The sequence below is a fragment of the Limanda limanda genome, chromosome 17 (genome assembly GCF_963576545.1).
Source record: "Limanda limanda chromosome 17, fLimLim1.1, whole genome shotgun sequence".
Taxonomy (NCBI): Eukaryota; Metazoa; Chordata; class Actinopteri; order Pleuronectiformes; family Pleuronectidae; genus Limanda; species Limanda limanda.
In genome coordinates, this window is record NC_083652.1 from 13,864,588 (window position 1) to 13,884,361 (window position 19,774).

General features: G+C 44.2%; 3 protein-coding genes and 1 non-coding gene across 5 annotated transcripts; all 4 read left to right on the forward strand.

The window, feature by feature from the left end:
• The first annotated feature begins 869 nt into the window (after positions 1–869).
• On the forward strand, positions 870–8,169 carry rangap1a (RAN GTPase activating protein 1a). 2 transcript variants are annotated; one of them, XM_061090577.1, is made up of 16 exons: positions 870–957; positions 2,058–2,169; positions 2,267–2,394; positions 2,685–2,744; positions 2,923–3,102; positions 3,209–3,343; positions 4,612–4,770; positions 5,002–5,115; positions 5,243–5,342; positions 5,674–5,758; positions 5,942–6,068; positions 6,267–6,383; positions 6,491–6,596; positions 6,688–6,776; positions 6,904–7,025; positions 7,490–8,169. In XM_061090577.1, the coding sequence occupies exons 2-16, from the start codon at positions 2,058–2,060 to the stop codon at positions 7,569–7,571; spliced, it is 1,716 nt and encodes a 571-aa protein (XP_060946560.1). In that variant the 5' UTR covers positions 870–957; the 3' UTR covers positions 7,572–8,169. The 2 variants fall into 2 exon arrangements, with proteins under 2 accessions (XP_060946560.1, XP_060946561.1); XM_061090578.1 differs by having other exon boundaries at positions 6,904–7,068; positions 7,490–7,557.
• Positions 8,170–9,181: 1,012 nt separating this feature from the next.
• Positions 9,182–13,397, forward strand: chadla (chondroadherin-like a). Its single transcript, XM_061090567.1, has 10 exons — positions 9,182–9,340; positions 9,592–9,786; positions 9,880–10,035; positions 10,129–10,274; positions 10,560–10,798; positions 10,915–11,186; positions 11,281–11,617; positions 11,722–12,074; positions 12,280–12,446; positions 13,046–13,397. The coding sequence occupies exons 1-10, from the start codon at positions 9,182–9,184 to the stop codon at positions 13,356–13,358; spliced, it is 2,337 nt and encodes a 778-aa protein (XP_060946550.1). The 3' UTR covers positions 13,359–13,397.
• Positions 13,398–13,802: 405 nt separating this feature from the next.
• On the forward strand, positions 13,803–13,874 carry trnaq-cug (transfer RNA glutamine (anticodon CUG)). The gene has a single exon. It is a non-coding gene; the product is annotated as a tRNA-Gln (tRNA).
• Positions 13,875–14,049: 175 nt separating this feature from the next.
• On the forward strand, positions 14,050–16,390 carry rbx1 (ring-box 1, E3 ubiquitin protein ligase). Its single transcript, XM_061090625.1, has 5 exons — positions 14,050–14,152; positions 14,909–14,987; positions 15,540–15,610; positions 15,854–15,939; positions 16,233–16,390. The coding sequence occupies exons 1-5, from the start codon at positions 14,072–14,074 to the stop codon at positions 16,243–16,245; spliced, it is 330 nt and encodes a 109-aa protein (XP_060946608.1). The 5' UTR covers positions 14,050–14,071; the 3' UTR covers positions 16,246–16,390.
• Positions 16,391–19,774: the final 3,384 nt, after the last annotated feature.

Genomic DNA, 19,774 nt, shown 5'->3' on the forward strand with positions numbered 1-19,774 from the left:
AGAGTCCTGCAGGTTCAATGTATATTCATACTGTGAGCGACCTTTAGGCCCTGAGTGAGGTCTGACAGGCACAGATTAACTCCTCCTACAATGAGTTCAGGTTCAGACACAAATTGAACTTTATCTGACACCGTTTTTTATGGGAACTGAACAGTTGTCATCCTCACCGACAACACAACCCCCCCCAGTCATAAAAAATATAATAAATAAATAAAAATACAATAAAAAGATATATTAAATTGAAATATATTTGATTAAAATACATTATTATTGATATGGTGTGTCAGCACAAGCATCCATAAAGAGGTATCCTCTGTAACAACACAAATACCCTGTTGATAAACAACTAACTAACTAATTAACTAACTGAATTGATAACTAGTCTACATATACGTCATTGGTAAACTAAACTGAATAAATCATGTTTACATTTAATGCATTAACAAAAAATTATACTAAAGAATTAAAATTAAGACCCATTCACCGAATGCAATAGAATGTTTTAATAACATTATTATTATTAGTGTTATATTATTGTTTCATTACAAGCTGCACTGAAATCTATGGGAAAAGAAATGTGCTCAACCCAGTTAAATAAACTGTGGATAAATAAATAGATATTTAGCAGAAAATGAACCTGTACATACTTACAAAGTGGAAAATAATCTATATATAGCATTAATATAAAGGAGATTTGCACTGTCTTGATATACATTTTTTTTAACTCAAATATAAACCCAGTGAAATCACGGTTATAAACCACAGCGCGTTTCTAGTGAAGTGTGTAAATTCCCACAGAAGAAGCAGCAGCAGTCCCGTGAACGCACCGTTGTAGTCTCCCCGGACTCCAGCTCCCGTGTCCCCTTGCTGTGTTGTCGTCACTCCGGGCAGAGATCCGCTGGTTCTGTGTTTGAACGTCGGGGACGAGCGGGAGCGTGACACCGGACAGAAGCTCAGGTAATGTGTCGGTTGTCCGTTGGTCGCGATCAGACTAATCAACGTGTCTGTTTTACCACTTGTGACGCCACAGCCGGAGCTAATGCTAACAGCTAATGCTAACAGCGGGGCGGCGGTTCCCCGGTGACCGAGCGGAGAGGCCGACAGCGCGGCCACGCTCCGTGTCATGTTGCCCCCAAGCTAGCTAGCGGGCTGTCACGTGTTACGGTCGCTGCCCACCGGGACTACGGGGGGGGTTTAGTCTCCAGGCCCCGGGTCGCATGTGCGTGAAGCTGCTGGCTGTTGTCTGTAAAGAACCGGAGGAGGCTTCACGTTGTTAAACAGGATAATGTCCGGAATGCTCGGCTAATGCTAACTGCTGCTGACGAGGGTGAATCTACTGTTACACTCTGGAGCAACGAGAACAACACTCACCCTCCTCTGGTGCAGGTTCGAAACCCCCCCTGCGTGACTGCCTCAACCTGTAAACCCGAAAGAGAACTGTTTTAATATCTTTTATTCTCTGTCGACATTGATGACGTTTATTCTTTAGGCTCAAGGTCCAGATAAACTAAACAACAACATGGATTAAAACACGTACCTGAGCTGGGACAAATGTTGTGTATATCTATGAATGGGCCTTTCATTCACTTCAGTAGATTCAAGGTGCTGAGCAGGGACATTAAAAGAAGAATAACACAGATAAAGTTACAGGAAAACGATTTAAAGGTGCAGTGTGTAGACTAGTGACACCTAGTGGTGAAGTTGAGTTGCATGTTGCAGCTGAAAACCCCTTACCTCACCCTCCAGTCTGTGTTACTGTAAAAAACAACATGGCAGAGTCCGTAGAGAGGACCCGCTCCCGATGTAAATATTAAGTTTTAAAATATAAAGGTCCCATTCTAGGGTGAAGAAAACAACATCTCATACGAAACGCACTTGTGTTTCGTAGGATTATTTCAAACTGTTTCGATAGATCCATTTCACCCAAATCTCACACAATCTTATCTCATTTGTTTTGTTATATATTGGGAGTTACTGGGGCAGCTCTGTCCTTCAGCACAACTGAACAAAGATTATTTCAACACAGAATAAATATTCAAACATGTGTGTGTGTCCAGATGGCGTCAGACATTGTTGCACAGTTGGCCGACTCTCTGGCCAAGGCTGGAGTGGAGGACGGAGAGCTGAGCTACAAAGGCCAGGGCCGGAAGCTGGATGACGCCCAGTCAGGTGAGTGTCCGCTGTCGATCTGCTGTGAACAAGAACACGTGATCGAAATCTAAAGTTTTACATTGAAGCTCATTTCCTCCCTGTTCCTCCTCTCCAGTGGAGGAGATAGTGAAGGAGATCCAGGACTTCGAGGGTCTTCAGGCCCTGAGGTTGGAGGGAAACACGTTTGGAGTGGAGGCTGCACAGGCCATCGCCAAGGCCCTGGAGACAAAGAGCCAGTTCCAGGTCTGAAGTCTGAATCTCAAGTGCATTTGTGATTATATATAAAATATTAACTGTGTTCTGTAAATATGAACATTGTTAAAACACAGTTACACTGCCCATCATTATTCTTTTAAACCCAAATTGACATTAAAAATGTTTAATGTAAAAGATCACTTCAGATCTTATATATTTATATTAGATATTATACACTCCACTTGATTGAACATGATTAGTGTTGATTTGTCTTTTGTAATGTGTTCCTGATTGTCTCTTGGTTGACACTGACACTGTTTTCAATCTCTGTCCTTCAGCGCTGTTATTGGAGTGATATGTTCACGGGTCGTCTGCGCCCTGAGATCCCTCCTGCTCTGGTAAAGCACTTGTTCCGCTACATTACTGTCAAAGCAAGTTGAAGCTTCCAGAGCCAGTTGCTGTGTAGAACACTTTCCATCTCTTGAATTATTACATATCTGTATCTTGCAGCCCAGTGGAAGCTTTGTTGTGGTCCGCTGCCTCATGTTCATTTTGTCCCTTTGTCTCGTGCTGTAGAATTCACTTGGTGACGCTCTGATGCTGGCAGGTGCCAGGCTGACTGTTCTAGACCTCAGTGACAACGCCTTTGGGCCGGATGGGGTGAAGGGCATCGAGAACTTGCTTAAAAGCACCGCCTGCTACACACTGCAGGAGCTACGGCTCAATAACTGTGGCATGGGCATCGGAGGGGGGAAGGTAGGAAGTCACATGACGTAATTTGTCATCATTAGCTGGAAAAATTAACTTAACAGATGAAGATACCACGTTGTACACTGAACGCATGTTTTTCTGGATTCCTCAGATCTTGGCCGCCTCATTGATCCAGTGCCATAAAAAGTCCAGCGCTGAAGGCACCCCCCTCAGCCTGAAGGTGTTTGTAGCAGGGAGGAACCGGCTGGAGAACGATGGAGCCACTGCCCTCGCTCAAGCTTTCAAGGTACAGATTCAACTGACAGAGCGAGCTGGGGAAACATAAAATACCACATGTCAGGCTACATTTTTTATTCCATCAGAAGAAGCTTTCAGCCCATGGATGATATTTCACCACAGCTCATATTGTCAGTAGGGCTGCAACTAACAACTATTCTGATAGTCGATTAGTCACCGATTATTGAAACGATTAATCGACTAATCGGATTATGAATGACACAAATTCTCAATTGCTCTTATTTAGCAAGCAGCTTTTAAATTTAGCTTGAGGTTGTTCGAGGCATGTGATGACTGAAAATAAAGGCAATAAATATTGATACTTCATTAAAAAAAAATGTCTTTTAATAAACTTTGTTTCATATAAGGGTACTGTTGACACAAAAGCAAAGACAAATCAAGTTTTTGTCCATTTAAAAGCAAGGACAGGCAAAGTGCTAATAAAACAAATAAATTAAAAATCAAGTATTCATTTTTCCTGTTAACAAAAATGACAGGGAAAGTAACAGCAATAAAAACATCAACAAACAAAACTACAGTCTTCTTCTGACTAAATAATTGTGATTAAAACAAGACGTTTGTCAGGCAATAGGATAACATAACGCTTTTAAACTCGTTAATAAAAAGTTTAAACCATATTTTTGTAATGGATGCTAGAATCCTGCGCGCAGATATATACGTGTATATATAACATCTGACAGAGGCGAGTCCGCATCGTCTCCGTTACGAAGTCACACGTGCCTCCTCCTCACATGCACGTGTCCTGCTTCCATGGAGAGCAGGTCCGCCGCACAAATACTGCAGGTAGATTTTCTCGGGCCATGTTAAGAGTGAAGTTCTCCCGAACTTTTTACTTCCTGGTGCGCGACTGCGCGCGGCAGCGGACGCCGACATTGGTCCATGTTTCGTCGCTATTGCACATGCGCGACTTTCAGAGATAGGAAGGAAGCGAGATGTCTCACTCCTCAGGTACTTCCATCAGCACCTCCGGTAAAACGCCGTTTAGTTCCGCTGCGCGGCACGAGAAACACGCGCTATGACGTCACCAACGAATCATCGACGGGTAAATTCGTCGGCGACTATTTTGGTCATCGATTTTTGTCGACGACGTCGACTAATCGTTGCACCCCTAATTGTCAGACAGTTATTTATCCTGCTTGACCATTGTTATCTTCAGAGATGTTAAAAGTTGTTACTGTCAGCTTCTGCCTTTCTCTGTGTAGAGCTGCTGTGTGACTGTTGGCCCAGTAATCTTACAAGTGACCCTTTTGTTCCCAGTTGATGGGCACCATGGAGGAGGTTCACATGCCCCAGAACGGCATCAATCACCCGGGGGTGACGGCCCTGGCCTCAGCCATGCAACACAACCCAGCACTCCGCATCCTCAACCTCAACGACAACACCTTCACTGAGAAGGGGGCTATCGCCATGGCTCAGGTACGGAGACCACCGGGATAACTACCATGACTGCTGTTGAATGAGATCAGCAACATTTACAGACTGTGGCTTGTTCTCCTCCACATGGGAAATAGGCAGTAGATTGGAATAAGTTTTAGAAAGACCATCCACCACCTTGTCCTTCTCGATCATTTTGCCTGGACTAGTAATGATCTTCTTAAGGTTTGATGTATGTGAAGCTGTAGCAGTTAATGTGTGTGTCCTTCACAGGCCCTGAAACACCTCCGCAGCATCCAGGTGATCAACTTTGGAGACTGCCTGGTGCGGCCAGCGGGGGCTGCAGCGATCGCAGAAACCGTCTCAGAGGGTCTTCCAATCCTCAAGGTGAGGGAGGGCTTCCGAACTGGGCTCTCACTCCCGCAATAATCATGTGTTGGCAGAAGAAGCCAAACTACACGTATATGTCCTGATCTCTTTCTCTATGTTTCTCCTATATTCTTCCATTTTATAGGAACTCAACCTGTCTTTTTGCGAGATCACAGAGGAAGCTGCTCTGGCTGTGGCACAAGCAGTGACCAACAAGGATCAGCTGGTGAAACTGGACTTAAATGGTACAAAACTGTGAAGAACCTTTTTGCTTCACACATATCTGCCTGTTTATGTCAGATCTGGGTTGATCTTAACTGGTGTAAGAGCTCAAATCGGTTTGATTTCATGTTAATCAGTGAAACATTCGTCATTATGAAAAATTACAAAGTGGCCTACCTACTCAATGTGACACCCAGTGGTAACATGTGGTATACCAGTACAGTGTGAACCATTTCAACAATTGTATATATTCATTTGGATGATGCACTTTTAATTAGGATGCTATTAACCTTTATTATTCTTTAATTTGACTCCTCTGACTACGCTGTATAAGATGATCTCTTTGGGTTTCAGGTAACTGTCTCGGAGAGGATGGCTGCAAAGCTCTGAGAGACGCTATGGAAGATATGAACATGGGGGAGATCCTTGGATCCCTCAGGTAATCCTGTGGTGTTAATGAACTCAATCTGTCCTTTCTCTGCACCTCTCTGTCCTCGTGTGGAGGCCTGGACGGACAGATCAGTTAGTCTCACGTGTCTTTGTTCCACCACAACCTTCCCTGTGGTTCATGGTTCCAAAGTAAAACCTCACTAATGAGCTGTGATTTTTTTATTTGCCTCAGTGACGACGAGGGTGACCAAGACGATGACGACCAGGACGATGATGACGATGATGAGGACGTGGATGAGGAGGAATTAGAGGAAGAAGAAGAGGAGGAGGAAGAAGAAGAAGAAAGCAATGACAACAAGGTAAGATAATTACCTCAGCAGGCATAATAGGCAGATTTGTTTTCAATAATGGAAATGTTTTCGTAATTCCACCTGATACATAAAGTTTCATCTGTTGAGCATATTATTGATATTTTGATGCCTGGACTTTCTGTATCGGCCGATACAAAGTACACTTGGTTGTTTGTGTGACTCTTTTCTCTCCCCTGTCGTTCTAAGCTGTCTACTCCTGTGTCGGCGCCTCGGCCACCAGATGTGTCGTCCTTCCTCAGCTTTCCTTCTCCAGACAAACTGCTCAAACTGGGAGCCAAGAGAGCGTTGCTGATCGAGCAGCAGGTAAACACAACAATGGTTCCAAAAACAAATCAACACCAGGGATCTGATGTTAAGAATACAAATAATCTTGGTGATACAGGAATCAATCTGTCGTCTTTTCTCTGTAGGTGGATGTTAGCGATGCAACAAAAACAGCTGAAGCTTTCCTCAAGATAGCGTCTGTGTACAAGGAGGAGAATGATGACGTTAAGAACGCAGTGCTGGACAGTATCGGTGAGACACTTTACCCACTTTGTGTTTCTATGTATAGAGGAATATGATTTTTTTTATACGTTTGTGTTTAACTCGATCTGTTTCGTCCCAGATGCTCTTCTGAAGAAAGCGTTCTCCACTCCTTCCTTCCAAGGCTACACCTTTGTGTCATCTCTGCTGGTGCTGCTTGGACTGATCAAGGTACGCTTTAGTTGGACCTGTATTCCTCACTTTTGTTTCATTACGTTTCCTTTTTGATTTTTTAACGTCTTTTTCCTGACCTCCCCCATCGGTGCTCCCTCTTGTTCCTGTGGACTCGGCTGCGCAGAGTGAGGACAAAGTGAAGCCTGTGCTCGTGGTTCCCGGCCACCTCATCACCTTGGAGCACGTCGTCAGACAGGACTACTTCCCCAAAGAGAACGTGGCCGTCCTCACGGCCTTCATGTCCCGGTAAGGACGTGAACGAATGAGCCAATCAGGAGGCATCTTGCAGGTACAAAATGCCAGGATTATTCATCCCATCATTAGGAGTGAAGCACAAATGTTTCTTACACTTGGATGCACGTAATGTTGGTGGTGAAATACTGGTGGTTGAATAGGTTTGTTAACAATGTTGAAGTCTCTGTAACTATTAGAACAATAAGGTAATGTTTAGTGCTTAGTGACATCTAGTGGTGAAGTTGCATGTTGCAGGTGAATACCCCTCACCTCACCCTCCAGTTTGGGCTCCTTTAAAAACAAACATGGAGGCGGGGACCCGCTCCTGATGTAAATATAAAGTATTTAAATATAAAAGGCCCATTCTAAGGTTACGAAAACAACAAATCATGGCTCCATCTCCTGCCGATAGATCCTTTCATCTAAATCGTACACACTGAACCTTTTAATTCATTATGTGTGTTTATAATTCACAGAAACGACAAGGTCCTGGACTCATGTGGCAACGCAAGAAACGGCCTCCAATCAACACTGCATAGAGTCGGGGCTGACAGCTAAGGATTGAGGAAACACACACAAATTCACGGACTGAACTTTGACATGATGGAACCCAATCCGATGCAGACTAGCACATGTGAAGGAGACTCCACTTGTTCTTCAGCAGCTCACCCTTCGAGGACACTCTTATGGCATTGAAGTACTTCAAGTATCCTCGTCTAACCACAGGACAGCAAAGACAACCTGGGCTTCACGCTCTTTGTTTTCTGGTGAAGAAGAGGAGGCGGATCTAACGTCTGGGTGTCGTGTCCGGGTTAGTGACACGTGACTGAAGCACATTGGACTTTACTGCAAACTCAAAACGTTCTGAGCTGGATTGATCTGGACATGAAGCATCAGCCGTTGTACATTTTTTATTTCATATCTACCTTCACAGGGCTGTTTTTATATATATATATATCTATCAAAGGTTTTTGAAATTCGATAGAAATATGTGCAAACAACGGTGTTATTAAATATCTATTGAGTGGTGAATATAGAAATAAGACTAAAGGTAACTTTAACCGTCAAAAGGGATTAGATGGCTTTAAAAGTTTCTTCTGCCTTGAATGAGGCTGAGTTGTTGGGAGTTGTTTCAAAATAAAACTTTTTTTGAATGCTTGATGTCTGTTTACATTATTAACTGCGTAGAATTTGTAATAACCTTGACCAAGCAGGTGGTGTTTTCTCCTCTGTCCGTCATTTGGTTTGTTTGAGTGTGTGAAGGATTACATAAATTACATTTTGATGCAGATCGGAATCAGGGGCGCACATTGAGTTTTTAGTTTTTTACTTTTCACTAATTTCCCAGGGAATCATTAATTCTTGATAATACAAATCATGCACATATAGGGAACTGATACCTGATGAGTTTGTTCAATTTTATGCAGCTCGATTCAACTAGAGTGGAATACTGGACCTGACGTGTCCTAGTTTATTATACTTTAATTACAAAAATAAAGTTGAGCTTTGATGAAGAAATGTCTGGAAGCCAAAGATTCAAAAAGCATTGACGTACAAACCAAAAATAGTCTGTTAAATGTCTTAAATTAATAAACGCAGTGCAGTCAGCTTCCCTCAGGGTTTCTGCCTCCAACGGGATAGAAAATGTAAAGCCATGGTGTTAATTTGCAGTGGGGGGGCACAGGGATCAGGGGTCACTGCTGAAGAATCTTTCAGAGCCTTGTTTGTTTGCCTTCTTCAACCGAAGCACTGGACTCACCGAGGGAAGTTAAAACAGTCGCTGGTGGATAACTGGAGTGTAAACTGACCGATTCACATAAAATCCACCCGAGCTGCGGCTGTGGCGTTCTGCTGGAAGGTAAACTGTGTGTGTCTGTGTGTGTGTTTTAATGTAACTGTCTTGACATGGTTTTTCACCAGAAGAGCTGACACTTGTGGTTCTCAAGATATCATTGAGTACAGATCCAGGGTAATCCAACATGTTTTAATTTATACAGCCATTTATTTTAAGAATTGTGAGTGTTGGAACAAAGCCAGTGTCAAATTCCGGGATGAGTTTTTAACAGTAACATTAGTAAATTGTTGTTTGAACAGTACAACATCCATTTTAACTTGTGAGGTTTTTATATTTGTAGTTTTGACGTCTAACACACGTTTTCCCGGCACAGATGCGTTTCTTCTCTGCTGCCATCGTCCTGCTGGTTTTAGCACAGAGTTTATCCACTGAAGCAGGGAAATGTCCGAAGGTTTGCAGCTGTGACGGAGCCAAACTCACAATCGCCTGCGTCGGCAAGAATCTAACAATGGCTCCCCCAACTATAGACGAGGTGAGGAATTCAAACCTGAAGAGCAGTACCTCCTTTTCACTCCACACAGCTTTCAGAGGAAGGAACATGGAAAGAAAACTGATGAATTTAAAATGTTTCTTCTTTTTAAATCTTTACCCATCCAAGCAGGAGCTGGTAAATGACATGGTTCACTTTTTATGAAATGCCATTCATACATACCTCTCTCAGAGAAGAATGGTTTCCACTTCTGTCTCCGATACATCCTCCATTCAGCTGCATCTCCCTCACAGATTACACTGAAACTCGACCTGAAGAATAACAACCTACAGGTGCTGCCCAGGGGCGCGTTCGTGCTCACACCTTACCTCACCCACCTCAACCTGCAGCGCTGCAACATCATCAGTGTGAAAGAAGGAGCGTTCCGGACTCTGGGCCGCTTGGTCTCCCTGAACCTGGCCTTCAATAAAATTGACATCCTTTACCAGGTGACAGAACAAGACTGACACTGTGAAAAACTGCATGTCCGACCCAAGACGATAAAGCTGAGAGCTTCTCTCATTCTGGTCTGATTGTTGCAGGAGTCTTTCGACGGCCTCTCGTCCCTGAAGGAGCTTCATCTGGACCATAACCGAATTGAGGAGGTTCAGCCTGGAGCCTTCACACAGCTCGGCTTCCTCAACCTGCTGGCCCTCACCCACAACCAGCTGGTGTACATCCCCAACATGGCCTTCCAGGTACTCACACTGGTGCTTGTTTGACCATCAGAAACACTGACAGGGTTTTCACAGTCAATAGAGCAACATGATTCCACAGTGCTTCTCTTCCAGGGCCTGCTCAACATCAAGTGGCTTCGTCTGAGTCATAACTCCCTGAACAACTTGGCCCCCGAGGCGTTCGCTGGCCTGTTCACCCTCAGCCGCCTCAGCTTGGACCACAATGAGCTGCAGTTCTTTCCCACTCAGACAATGACCAGGTGGGACAGTCAGAAGGATTGTTATGTTCATTGTGTACAGAACTTTACCTTATGACCGCATTTTGGTCGCTTATAGGGACATGAACTTAAATAATTGTTTTATTTTGTTCTAAATGTTTGGCTTTGGGTTATTAGTACAAATATGTCCAGTAGCAGAGACATTAACACTCCATTTAAGAGAGTGAAAGAAAGAAATGACACATAATGAAATACCCAACAGCCTTGATTTGTCAGAGGGCGAATGAGTCCCTCTGGTTTTGACTTTTCTCTCTTTCCCCTGTAAAGACTAAGCGAGGTCAAGCGTCTGGACATGAGCCACAACCCCATGACTTACCTCGGGGAAGAATCCGTCTCCATGGCAAAGCTCACACATCTCTACCTGAACCACATGTCCCTGCAGGACCTGTCTGACCAGGCTTTGTCCCGGGTCCCCCTCCTGTCCCACTTGGATCTCAGCCACAATCAGCTGCGCAACTTGGAGCCGCTGTCAGGCCCCAAGAAGCTGGGCAGCCTCAACCTGACTGGTACACCTGTGTTCAGACATTTTTCATTAACTCAAATCCTGACATGAAATCTTAATCAAGACATGTAAGGATGAACATGCTCTAACATCTTTAACACATCATGAATTTTCTTGAAGGCAACCCAATCTACTGTAACTGCTACATGCGGCCCCTGAAGCAGTGGGCGCGTGTCGGGCGTGTGAAGCTGCTGGGAGCTTGTGCCGGACCCCCTCACCTCTCAGACGAGCCGCTGCAGACGGTGGCTTCTCTGAATCTGCGCTGCCGCAGCCGGGCAGAGATGCTGAAGGACGAGTTTGAGGAGGAGAGCAACAGCACAGGAAGCTCTCCACCCACAGCCAAGCCCAAGCAGAACGCCAAGTGTCCAGCGAACTGCGACTGTGATGTGAGTGCAAATCCAATCCAAGTGCCCAAAAAATCCAGTTAGGGTTCAAGTAAAATATCTGAAACCTTTTTTGTTCTTATGTTCCATGCACCTTTGCCAGATTGAATCCCAGCATGCCACATGTGAGGCTCAGGGTCACACCAAAGTCCCGAGAGGCTTCCCCGCCAAGACGCAGATGCTCGACCTCCGCAGCAACCACTTCCACTTCCTTCCTGCCATCAGCTTCCCCGGCTCCAGCCAAGTCGTCTCCCTTCACCTGGATCTCTGCAAAATCCACGAAATCGAGAGCGGCGCCTTTCGGGGGATGAAGAAACTGTTCTATTTGTATCTGTCTGACAATGACCTCACATCCTTGGACCCTGGCGCCTTCGCTGGAGCCCCCGAGCTGACCTACCTTTACCTGGAGGGGAACCGGCTGGCTCAGTTCCCTGGAGCAGGTCAGTGGTTTGTCAAATCAAGTCTCTCTGTGTGTGAATTAAATTTAAAAGAATTGGAGATAAACGCTAGAAGCCTTAATGAGGATATTGTGTTTCTCTTGTAGCACTGGGACTCTTACCAAGTCTGATTGTGTTACACCTGGAACGAAATGCCATCTCTAAACTCGAGCCCACTGGTTTGCTGTCTTCAGTGACCCCTAAGCTACAGGAACTTTACTTGACCAATAACACCATTACTGCTATCGCCAAGGGGGCTCTGGACTCTGCCTTCCTAGCTACACTGCACCTGGACTCGAATCATCTGACAGAGGTGCCCACCAGCGCTCTGTCCCAGGTCCCTAATCTGGAGGAGCTGAATTTATCCCGCAACAAGATTCGCTGGGTGGGACCGAACTCGTTCCAGACCACTTCCCAGAGTCTGAAGAAGCTTTACATGGATGAGATGAGTTTGGAGAAGGTACAAGAGACCGTAACATTCAATCCCAAGTGTCCTTAGCTTCCATGTCTGTGTCTTCTTTTTACTTTTACCTTAAAATTGTCTTAGTTTTTTAACTTAAACAAATATATTAATAATAGCAGCAACCCTGGAGCCATATTTATGCTAACAGCTGTAAAAGCAGGACTTATCGTTGATCATCTCTCTAAACTGTGTCGTGGTTCAGATGTCCCGGGACGCTCTGGCCGGGTTGGGCGCAGCGCTGAGGGCTCTGACTCTGAGAGGAAACCAGCTGGAGGAGCTTCCTGAGCTGAGGCCGCTCACTGGGCTGGAGGTGGTCGACCTGCAGGACAACCCCCTGCTGTGTGACTGTGCTCTGCTGCCGCTGCGCAGGTCAGTGCCGAGTCTCTTACGAATATCCCTTGAGTTGTTTAATGGTAAATGAAGTGAGAAAATGTTGTTTTAGTCACTTCAGCGGGGGTGGCACAACTGGTAGAGCGATCAACTTCACAGATAGCACACGGATGTAGGCCACTTCAGGAAATGATGCTGCACTTGAGCCTGTAGTGGTGACATGTCAAAAAGCAAATGTGAACCTAGAGTGTTCCACTTCTTAACTGGTGATTATGGCCTAAATAGCACAAAACTAATTTGGCAAAGATCTGGCTCAGTCAACAAGGGATAATCTGGTTGAGTCATGCAAACCTGGTCCATGTATGATCCAGTAAAATACAAACAGAGCATTGGGCAGCTTTAAGTATGTGGCAGAGTCCCCACCACTGTGAGCCTAGAGATGCAATGCAGCAAATGTTGGCCAGTTCTAGTTTGACATACCAGTGCCACTTTCGGCAAAGATATGGCACAACCTGCTCTGAGGCAGCAGATTGAATCTAACAAGAGAGTAGCTGCAGGGATCAGAGCTAACTGTTGTTCTACTCACTATAATAATGTGACCCCACGTCTCCCTCTGTCTCTTTGTATCTGTGCCCCAGGTGGATGGAGAATGTGAGTCTGGAGGTGACGGCCACCTGCGGCCACCCTCCTGAGCTCAGGGGTCAGAAGGTCAGGGACGTCCAGGTCTTCGTGTCATGCCCAGGAAGCAGCTCGCCCTCCCACCAGCAGGTCGTCGTGGCAGCCAGAGCTGCAAAAGTGAAGAAACCCAAACCCAGTCTCCTGAAGGCCACGGGGGTCAAAGCTAGACCCGCAAAGCCCAAAGCCAAAGGACCCAAACCTCCCAAGAACCAGCCTCAGAGGAAACCTGCGTCAACAAAAGTGGCCAAAAAGACCAAGAAGGCTCCGAAATAAGAGAAAACAAAACAATCTGATTTAGTTTAGAGACGTGTTCATGAGTTTGTTCTTGCGACTGAGTGTTTTTATTAATTAAAGCTCTTCAGATAACAACTGTGTGGAGGTGAAGTGCACTGTTTGCTACATGAGCATAATAAACACATCATAGCCCAAAGCAAAGGGGAAAGAAAGGAAAAGAGAGAAGTGACATTAGTCCTGTGTGTTTAGTAATGTACGAACACGCCTGACATTATTGACATCCAATTAGTAAAGATGGTTGATTTCAAACTCTACAGACGTTTTGTAGCGCGTGTGGCGTCAAATTGATGAAGTTCATTATCATTGCATCATTTTCTCACATGACAAACAACATGACTTGGTGTTGAGTGTGTAATTCCACTTGGTTCACCCTGTCCTGTGACATGTGATACAGTATTGTAAGTATTTCGGGAGTGGAGCAGCGGTTCTATGGTGTAATGGTTAGCACTCTGGACTCTGAATCCAGCGATCCGAGTTCAAATCTCGGTAGAACCTAACTTTTTCCCCCTGCTTCTTTTATTTAACATTAAAAAAACAAGAATCATCTCTTTAAACATTAGATCAACTTCACCTCTTCTTCACAATCACATCATAGACACAAACCGTGGCTATAATCCGTCTTTAACCCGCCAATGCCGGCGGAAGCTGCATGCTTTCTACTTCCGGGTGGATCGCATTAAAGCTCGGCTCTCATGATGGCGGCAGCTATGGATGTGGACACACCGAGCGGAACGAACAGCGGAGCCAGCAAGAAGCGATTCGAAGTGAAGAAGGTAAAGATGGAGGAGGAGAGTTCGTGAAGAACGTGTCCGGTGTGTCATGGTGCCCGGTAACACGGCTCCATGACACCGGGCCGGATGTTAGCATGCTAGCGCCAGCTCGTTCAGGCGTTTAGCAGCTAGCGCAGATTAGCTGTCGGCATGAATTAGCACATCTCGTTGTGGAGGGGCAGGGGGGTGGGGGGGTGTAGCAACGTGTTTAAAAAAACAACAGCTCATCGGGGTGTGATGAAGACCACCGATCACCCCCCCACCCCGTTGTAACGGAGACCGGAGACTTCATGTATTGACGTCATGGACCGCAGAAGCTAAGCTAAGCTAGCCTAGTTTAGCTCAACTTCCTTTCCCAACATGCAAAGAGTCAAAACAACAGCGTTTCCTTGGAATAGTGCAGGATGGGGAAATTAACCAAACTCATTATAAGATGTCAATCTGTGATAAGAAGAGAAGGGAAAACTTGTTATGTATTTAAAAGTATTACACATGATTTAAGGTATTGTGTTTTGACCAATGTCTGTTAAAATCATGACTCTTGATTATGAACTTGAACGATTTAATGAACGAGTCGTGTTTTCGTTGTGTGACTGTGTTGTGGTGGACACCTCACACTTCAAACTATATGTATGATATAGGCATTAATCTCTGAAGCTTTACATGGTCTTCCAATCAAAACAGCATTGGTCACATACTATCTCCATGTTGTTTGTTTCTGAAGTGTGAAATGTAACTTTCTTTGTTTCTGGTTTCCAGTGGAATGCTGTGGCGCTGTGGGCCTGGGATATCGTGGTGGACAACTGCGCCATCTGTCGGAACCACATCATGGATCTCTGTGAGTTCACCTTCACACAGCTGTGGAAGGACTTGGCACTCTTGTCATGGTCCATAAAGTTGTGACTGTCCACACAGACAGTCAGACCCATATCTATGGTCAGACCTGGTAGTTTCAGCTGTAGCTCTGGTTGTACCTCTCCCTTGGGCTCTGTTGCACTGCTGCCACAGACTGAATCAATCCACAGAGGAATTGGGATGATGTCGCTTCCAATGTGTGGCCATGCTAGATGTTCTACGGCACAATGTCTATTTGCCGTAGCTGTTTATTTAACCGGGAAGCCAAATACCTTTCCATTCATGTGACTTAAATGATGCAGGAGGCTTTTCCAATTCTTCCAGTGTCCATGACTTTCACGGTCAGTTATTTTAATATGCACAGTTCAGGTTACACAACTGTTTTGATTTAACTGCATCACTGGATTGTAATTTAAGCAATTATTACTTTACAAAGTCACAGTAAATATAGCATTTTGGACGTAATCCGCTGTTCACCTAAGTTCGTATTTCTGAAATCACATCTGTTGACTCATTTGTCTCGTCCCCCCCCCAGGTATCGAGTGCCAGGCCAACCAGGCCTCTGCCACCTCTGAGGAGTGCACTGTAGCCTGGGGTGTCTGCAATGTGAGTTTCCATACCTGCCTCCAACAAATCTCTAGTGCTGATTTTATAAATGAGAAATGTCATTGTAGTTCAGTGTGATTGCAGAGCATGTTGAGGTCATTTCCAATCAAAAATGTAGTAAGTTGTGTGCAAATCATGTGAGATTTAAAAAAACATAAAATAAGTTCTGGCTATGGTAAACCAGACAATGAATACAGTATATTCACTTGTCCTTCTACCCTGTTTTTCTTTTTCCATCTACAGCACGCCTTCCATTTCCACTGTATTTCTCGCTGGCTGAAAACCAGACAGGTTTGCCCTCTGGACAACAGGGAGTGGGAGTTTCAGAAGTGAGTATCATCAACCTTAGGTTCAGGCGATGTTCCTGAAAGCTTAGTACAGATGTACGGCTCTGGGGAAACATATGCAGATTATTCTAACGGTGCATAGAATCTTAGTTTGGTTGCTCATCGTTGCCTCAGACTGTACAAGTAGTTTATAATGTTTGTGATTAGCAGCTGTATTTACAACGCATCCTCACAACTTCATGTGTTGAAAAAATAACATGAACAATAACAATGTAAAAAGCAATTCTTAATAAGATGAAATAATTCTCTCTTTCTCTCCCTTCATGTTTTCACAGATATGGACACTAGCAGTATTATTGCTAAAAGCTTCATTGCTTCAGTTAGCATCTTTCATCGTTCAGCCTGCATCCTTATTTCTTTCCTCTCTGATCCCGCCCACTTTTAACGCTCACAATGTTGTAAGTTCATAATAAACGTAAATGTTCTCACGATACAGAGTTGGTTGTTTTTTGTGTATAGTTAGAAGTGTTATTAGCTTAACATTGTTCCCATATCCAGTTTTACATTTCACCTGACACGTTTTCAAAACATGTATTTCAGTTAATTGTGGAATAAAGTGAAGACAGAACTTAATGTTTATATTTTTATATTTTATTCCCAAAAGAAATGGGGAAACTGGAGCACCCAGAGTAAACCCATCCGGTCCAGAGAGTGCACACACACATGCATACATGATCATACATACACACTGGCTCACTATAGTTGTGAGGACACTCATTGACATAATGGATTCCCTAGCTCCATTAGGATTTTGGTTAGGGTAAGACCTTCATAACCATCATAACTAAATGCCTAATCTAACCCTACAAGCCTTTTTAGTTTGTAAGGACTAGTCAAAATGTCCTCGCAATGATGATATTGACACAGAATTGGCCCTCGTAACCATATATAGACACGTGCACAGTTGGTTCTATGGAATCCAATCCAGTAAGTGGAGGAGCTTCAGTCCGACCATAAACAAAACTCCTAGAACCACACCCACCCAGACGGCAGCACAGTATCGTAAACGATGGCGGCGGGGCCCCTCTCCTGAGTGCTCTTTGAGTTTGCAGTGAAAGCACTCGACTAGGGGAGCACACACCTCACACACGGGGGGGACGTGTGGGTAATGACTACGAATCACACGTTTCGGCTTCTTGACGAACACACGGCACATCTCCTCGTGCACCGACTGAGCCATCGTCTCGGACTTTACGTTGGGAACGAGGTCCTTCGGGAGTTCGTCCATGATCAGGTTGAGCAGGCGGTCTTTGTGCCAGGCGCTGTCCTCCTCTTGGTTGTCCCTGTACACGCTGCACCTCTGGAACACCTGGAGGATCACCGTGCCGATATACTCCCTCAGGGTTCTCTCTACCTCTGTGAACTCATAGTCTGACTCCATGTCTGAATCTTGTTTGTCCGACGTCGTCTCTGTATCAGTTTCGTTCTGGAGTAGCTCTGATGCTTTCCTCCTTGTTATCATTTTGATTTATTGGCGGGTGGCCACCAATGGTCAAGGGGAGAACAACCTGTTCTCATATAAGCTATCATCCTTGTATCTAAACACCCAAGGCTTTTGTAAAGAACCAAACTGATTTCCTTTTTTCTCACTTGCATAATGCTGTGCAGGGCCATCCATTAAAGGCATTCATTCGCCTTTAAACCAAATCAGGGTGACGCAACTTTAAATGTGTTGCCGTGACATCTAGACCCCCCTCCTTATTTGGATCTTCAGTAAACCTGATTTCTTTCCTCTCTGATCCCTTCCACTTTTAACCCTCACTGTTGGTAGTGGCGTCTGATGATTCTGTGTGGTTCGTGAAACAGAAGCGGCCTTGAGCTTCAATGGAATAATCTAATGGTTTTATCATCAGACTACAGGCAGCAGCTGATATGCAAAAGGTTATAATGTAGTCTTGATGCATCAAGGAGACCAGAAGGTGCAACAGTATACAAACGTCAATAGAGTAACATGAGCAATTGTCACCCCCCAGTCTCAAGATGTCTCCCACATCCTCCCAGTATCTCTCCTACTTGCTTCACCCATTCTAACAGCACATCCATGAAAGGCTAGCTTAGCTGTCACTCTCAATGTTACATGGAGGTGTTCACATCCTATTGGACAGTTAAGTCTAAAGGGTTAGGGTTCCTAAATTGATTCCTAAATCACATTGTGTCCTTACGTCTTGTCCCTGGTGAAATACTCAAGAGAGTAGAAGTAGGTGAGAGTTGAAGTTGGTGTTTCTCTGTCTGGAGAGTCTGAGTTAGATATGAACGTCCTTGAGCGTAGACGCTATAATGTCCTGTTGGTCCTTTATCTAGAACCTGACCTTGGTTCTGCTCAGAGAGAGAAGAGAGAATCTCTGGAATGAAACAGGCACTATTCTCCTGTACAGATATACTGTAATACACATCATATATATATTGGCCTGTACAGTAATGTGTAAGGATGGTCAAAAATTCCTCAACAACTATTCCACTTTGTCATCGCTGTTCTCAAATGGTGTAGAGCTGTCTCAGTGGTCGATGAGGCATCTACTGTATGTTCATATGTGCACCTCTGTGTCTGGGCCAAATAAACAGCACAAGCAGAACCTGGCTGTAAAGAATACGGTCAAATGGGCCATGCTACCATGTCTATAGTAAATTCAGTTTTTGTAGCTACTTAACTACCAATTGAATGTGTGTTTGTAGGATTTATTCGGTTTTGGTTGCTTAAATATTGTGTTGTTATTTAGGTGAAACAGTCCAGAGGGCAATGTTTACTACAAAATAAGTCTCTACCCTTTTTATACTTAAACCACCTTAAGTCATATAGTTGTTGATACTCATGTACCTTTACTTCAGTAGGATTTTATATGCAAGACTTTGACTTAAAATTAAAGTTTTACAAATCTGTAAAGGAGTCTTTCGCTCATCTGGAGTAATCTAATCAACATTAAATGTTCTACCTCCTGGATTTGCAGGAATTCCCCCCCCTGGCCTGTCAGTCCCACGTAACCACGCAGGACTATTACTACTACTATAATTTTATCACTTATATTAAACATTTTACAACTAATCATACTTTTTGATGTTATTTTTGAAACATTTTCATGACTTACATCATGAGTTCACAGTTAGTGATTGACGACTGTCGATTGAACGCAGATTAGATCTGATTTGGGCTTTTGTCTGAGTTCCAAAGTGGGCAGTGAGTGGAAAATCAGACAAAGAAATCAAGTAGTGTGAACGAGATCTGTCACCATTAAATAAACACAAGTCCTATTGCTTAAAAAATGTGTGAAGGAGCAAAAGCTTGTTGGCAAAATTGCTACAATGGTGATCTTTACTCCCCATATCCAGTTTTACATTTCACCTGACAAGTTTTCAAAGCATGTATTTCAGTTAATTGTGGAATAATGTGAAGACAGAACTTTACGTTTGATATATTGATTTATTTTTAAACATTACTATAAATAAATAGGGAAACTGGAGCACCCAGAGTAAACCCGTCTGGTCCATGCAGTGATCCAACACATACATACACACTTGCTCATTACAGTTGTGAGGACACTCATTGACATAATGGATTCCCTAGATCATTGGGCAGGTGTGGCCCAGGGGGAAGAGTGGTCGTCCTCCAACAAGAAGGTTGGCAGTTCAAACCTCACTCTTCCGCATCTGCATGCAGAAGTGTCCTTGGGCAAGATACTGAACCCCTAAATGGCCCCTCAAAGATGTTGAATGCACTAATTGTACAACGCTTTGGATAAAAGCATCTGCCAAAATGACATGTAATGTATAACCCTATAACCTTCACACAAGCCTTGATTTAGTAAGGACCAGTCACAATGAT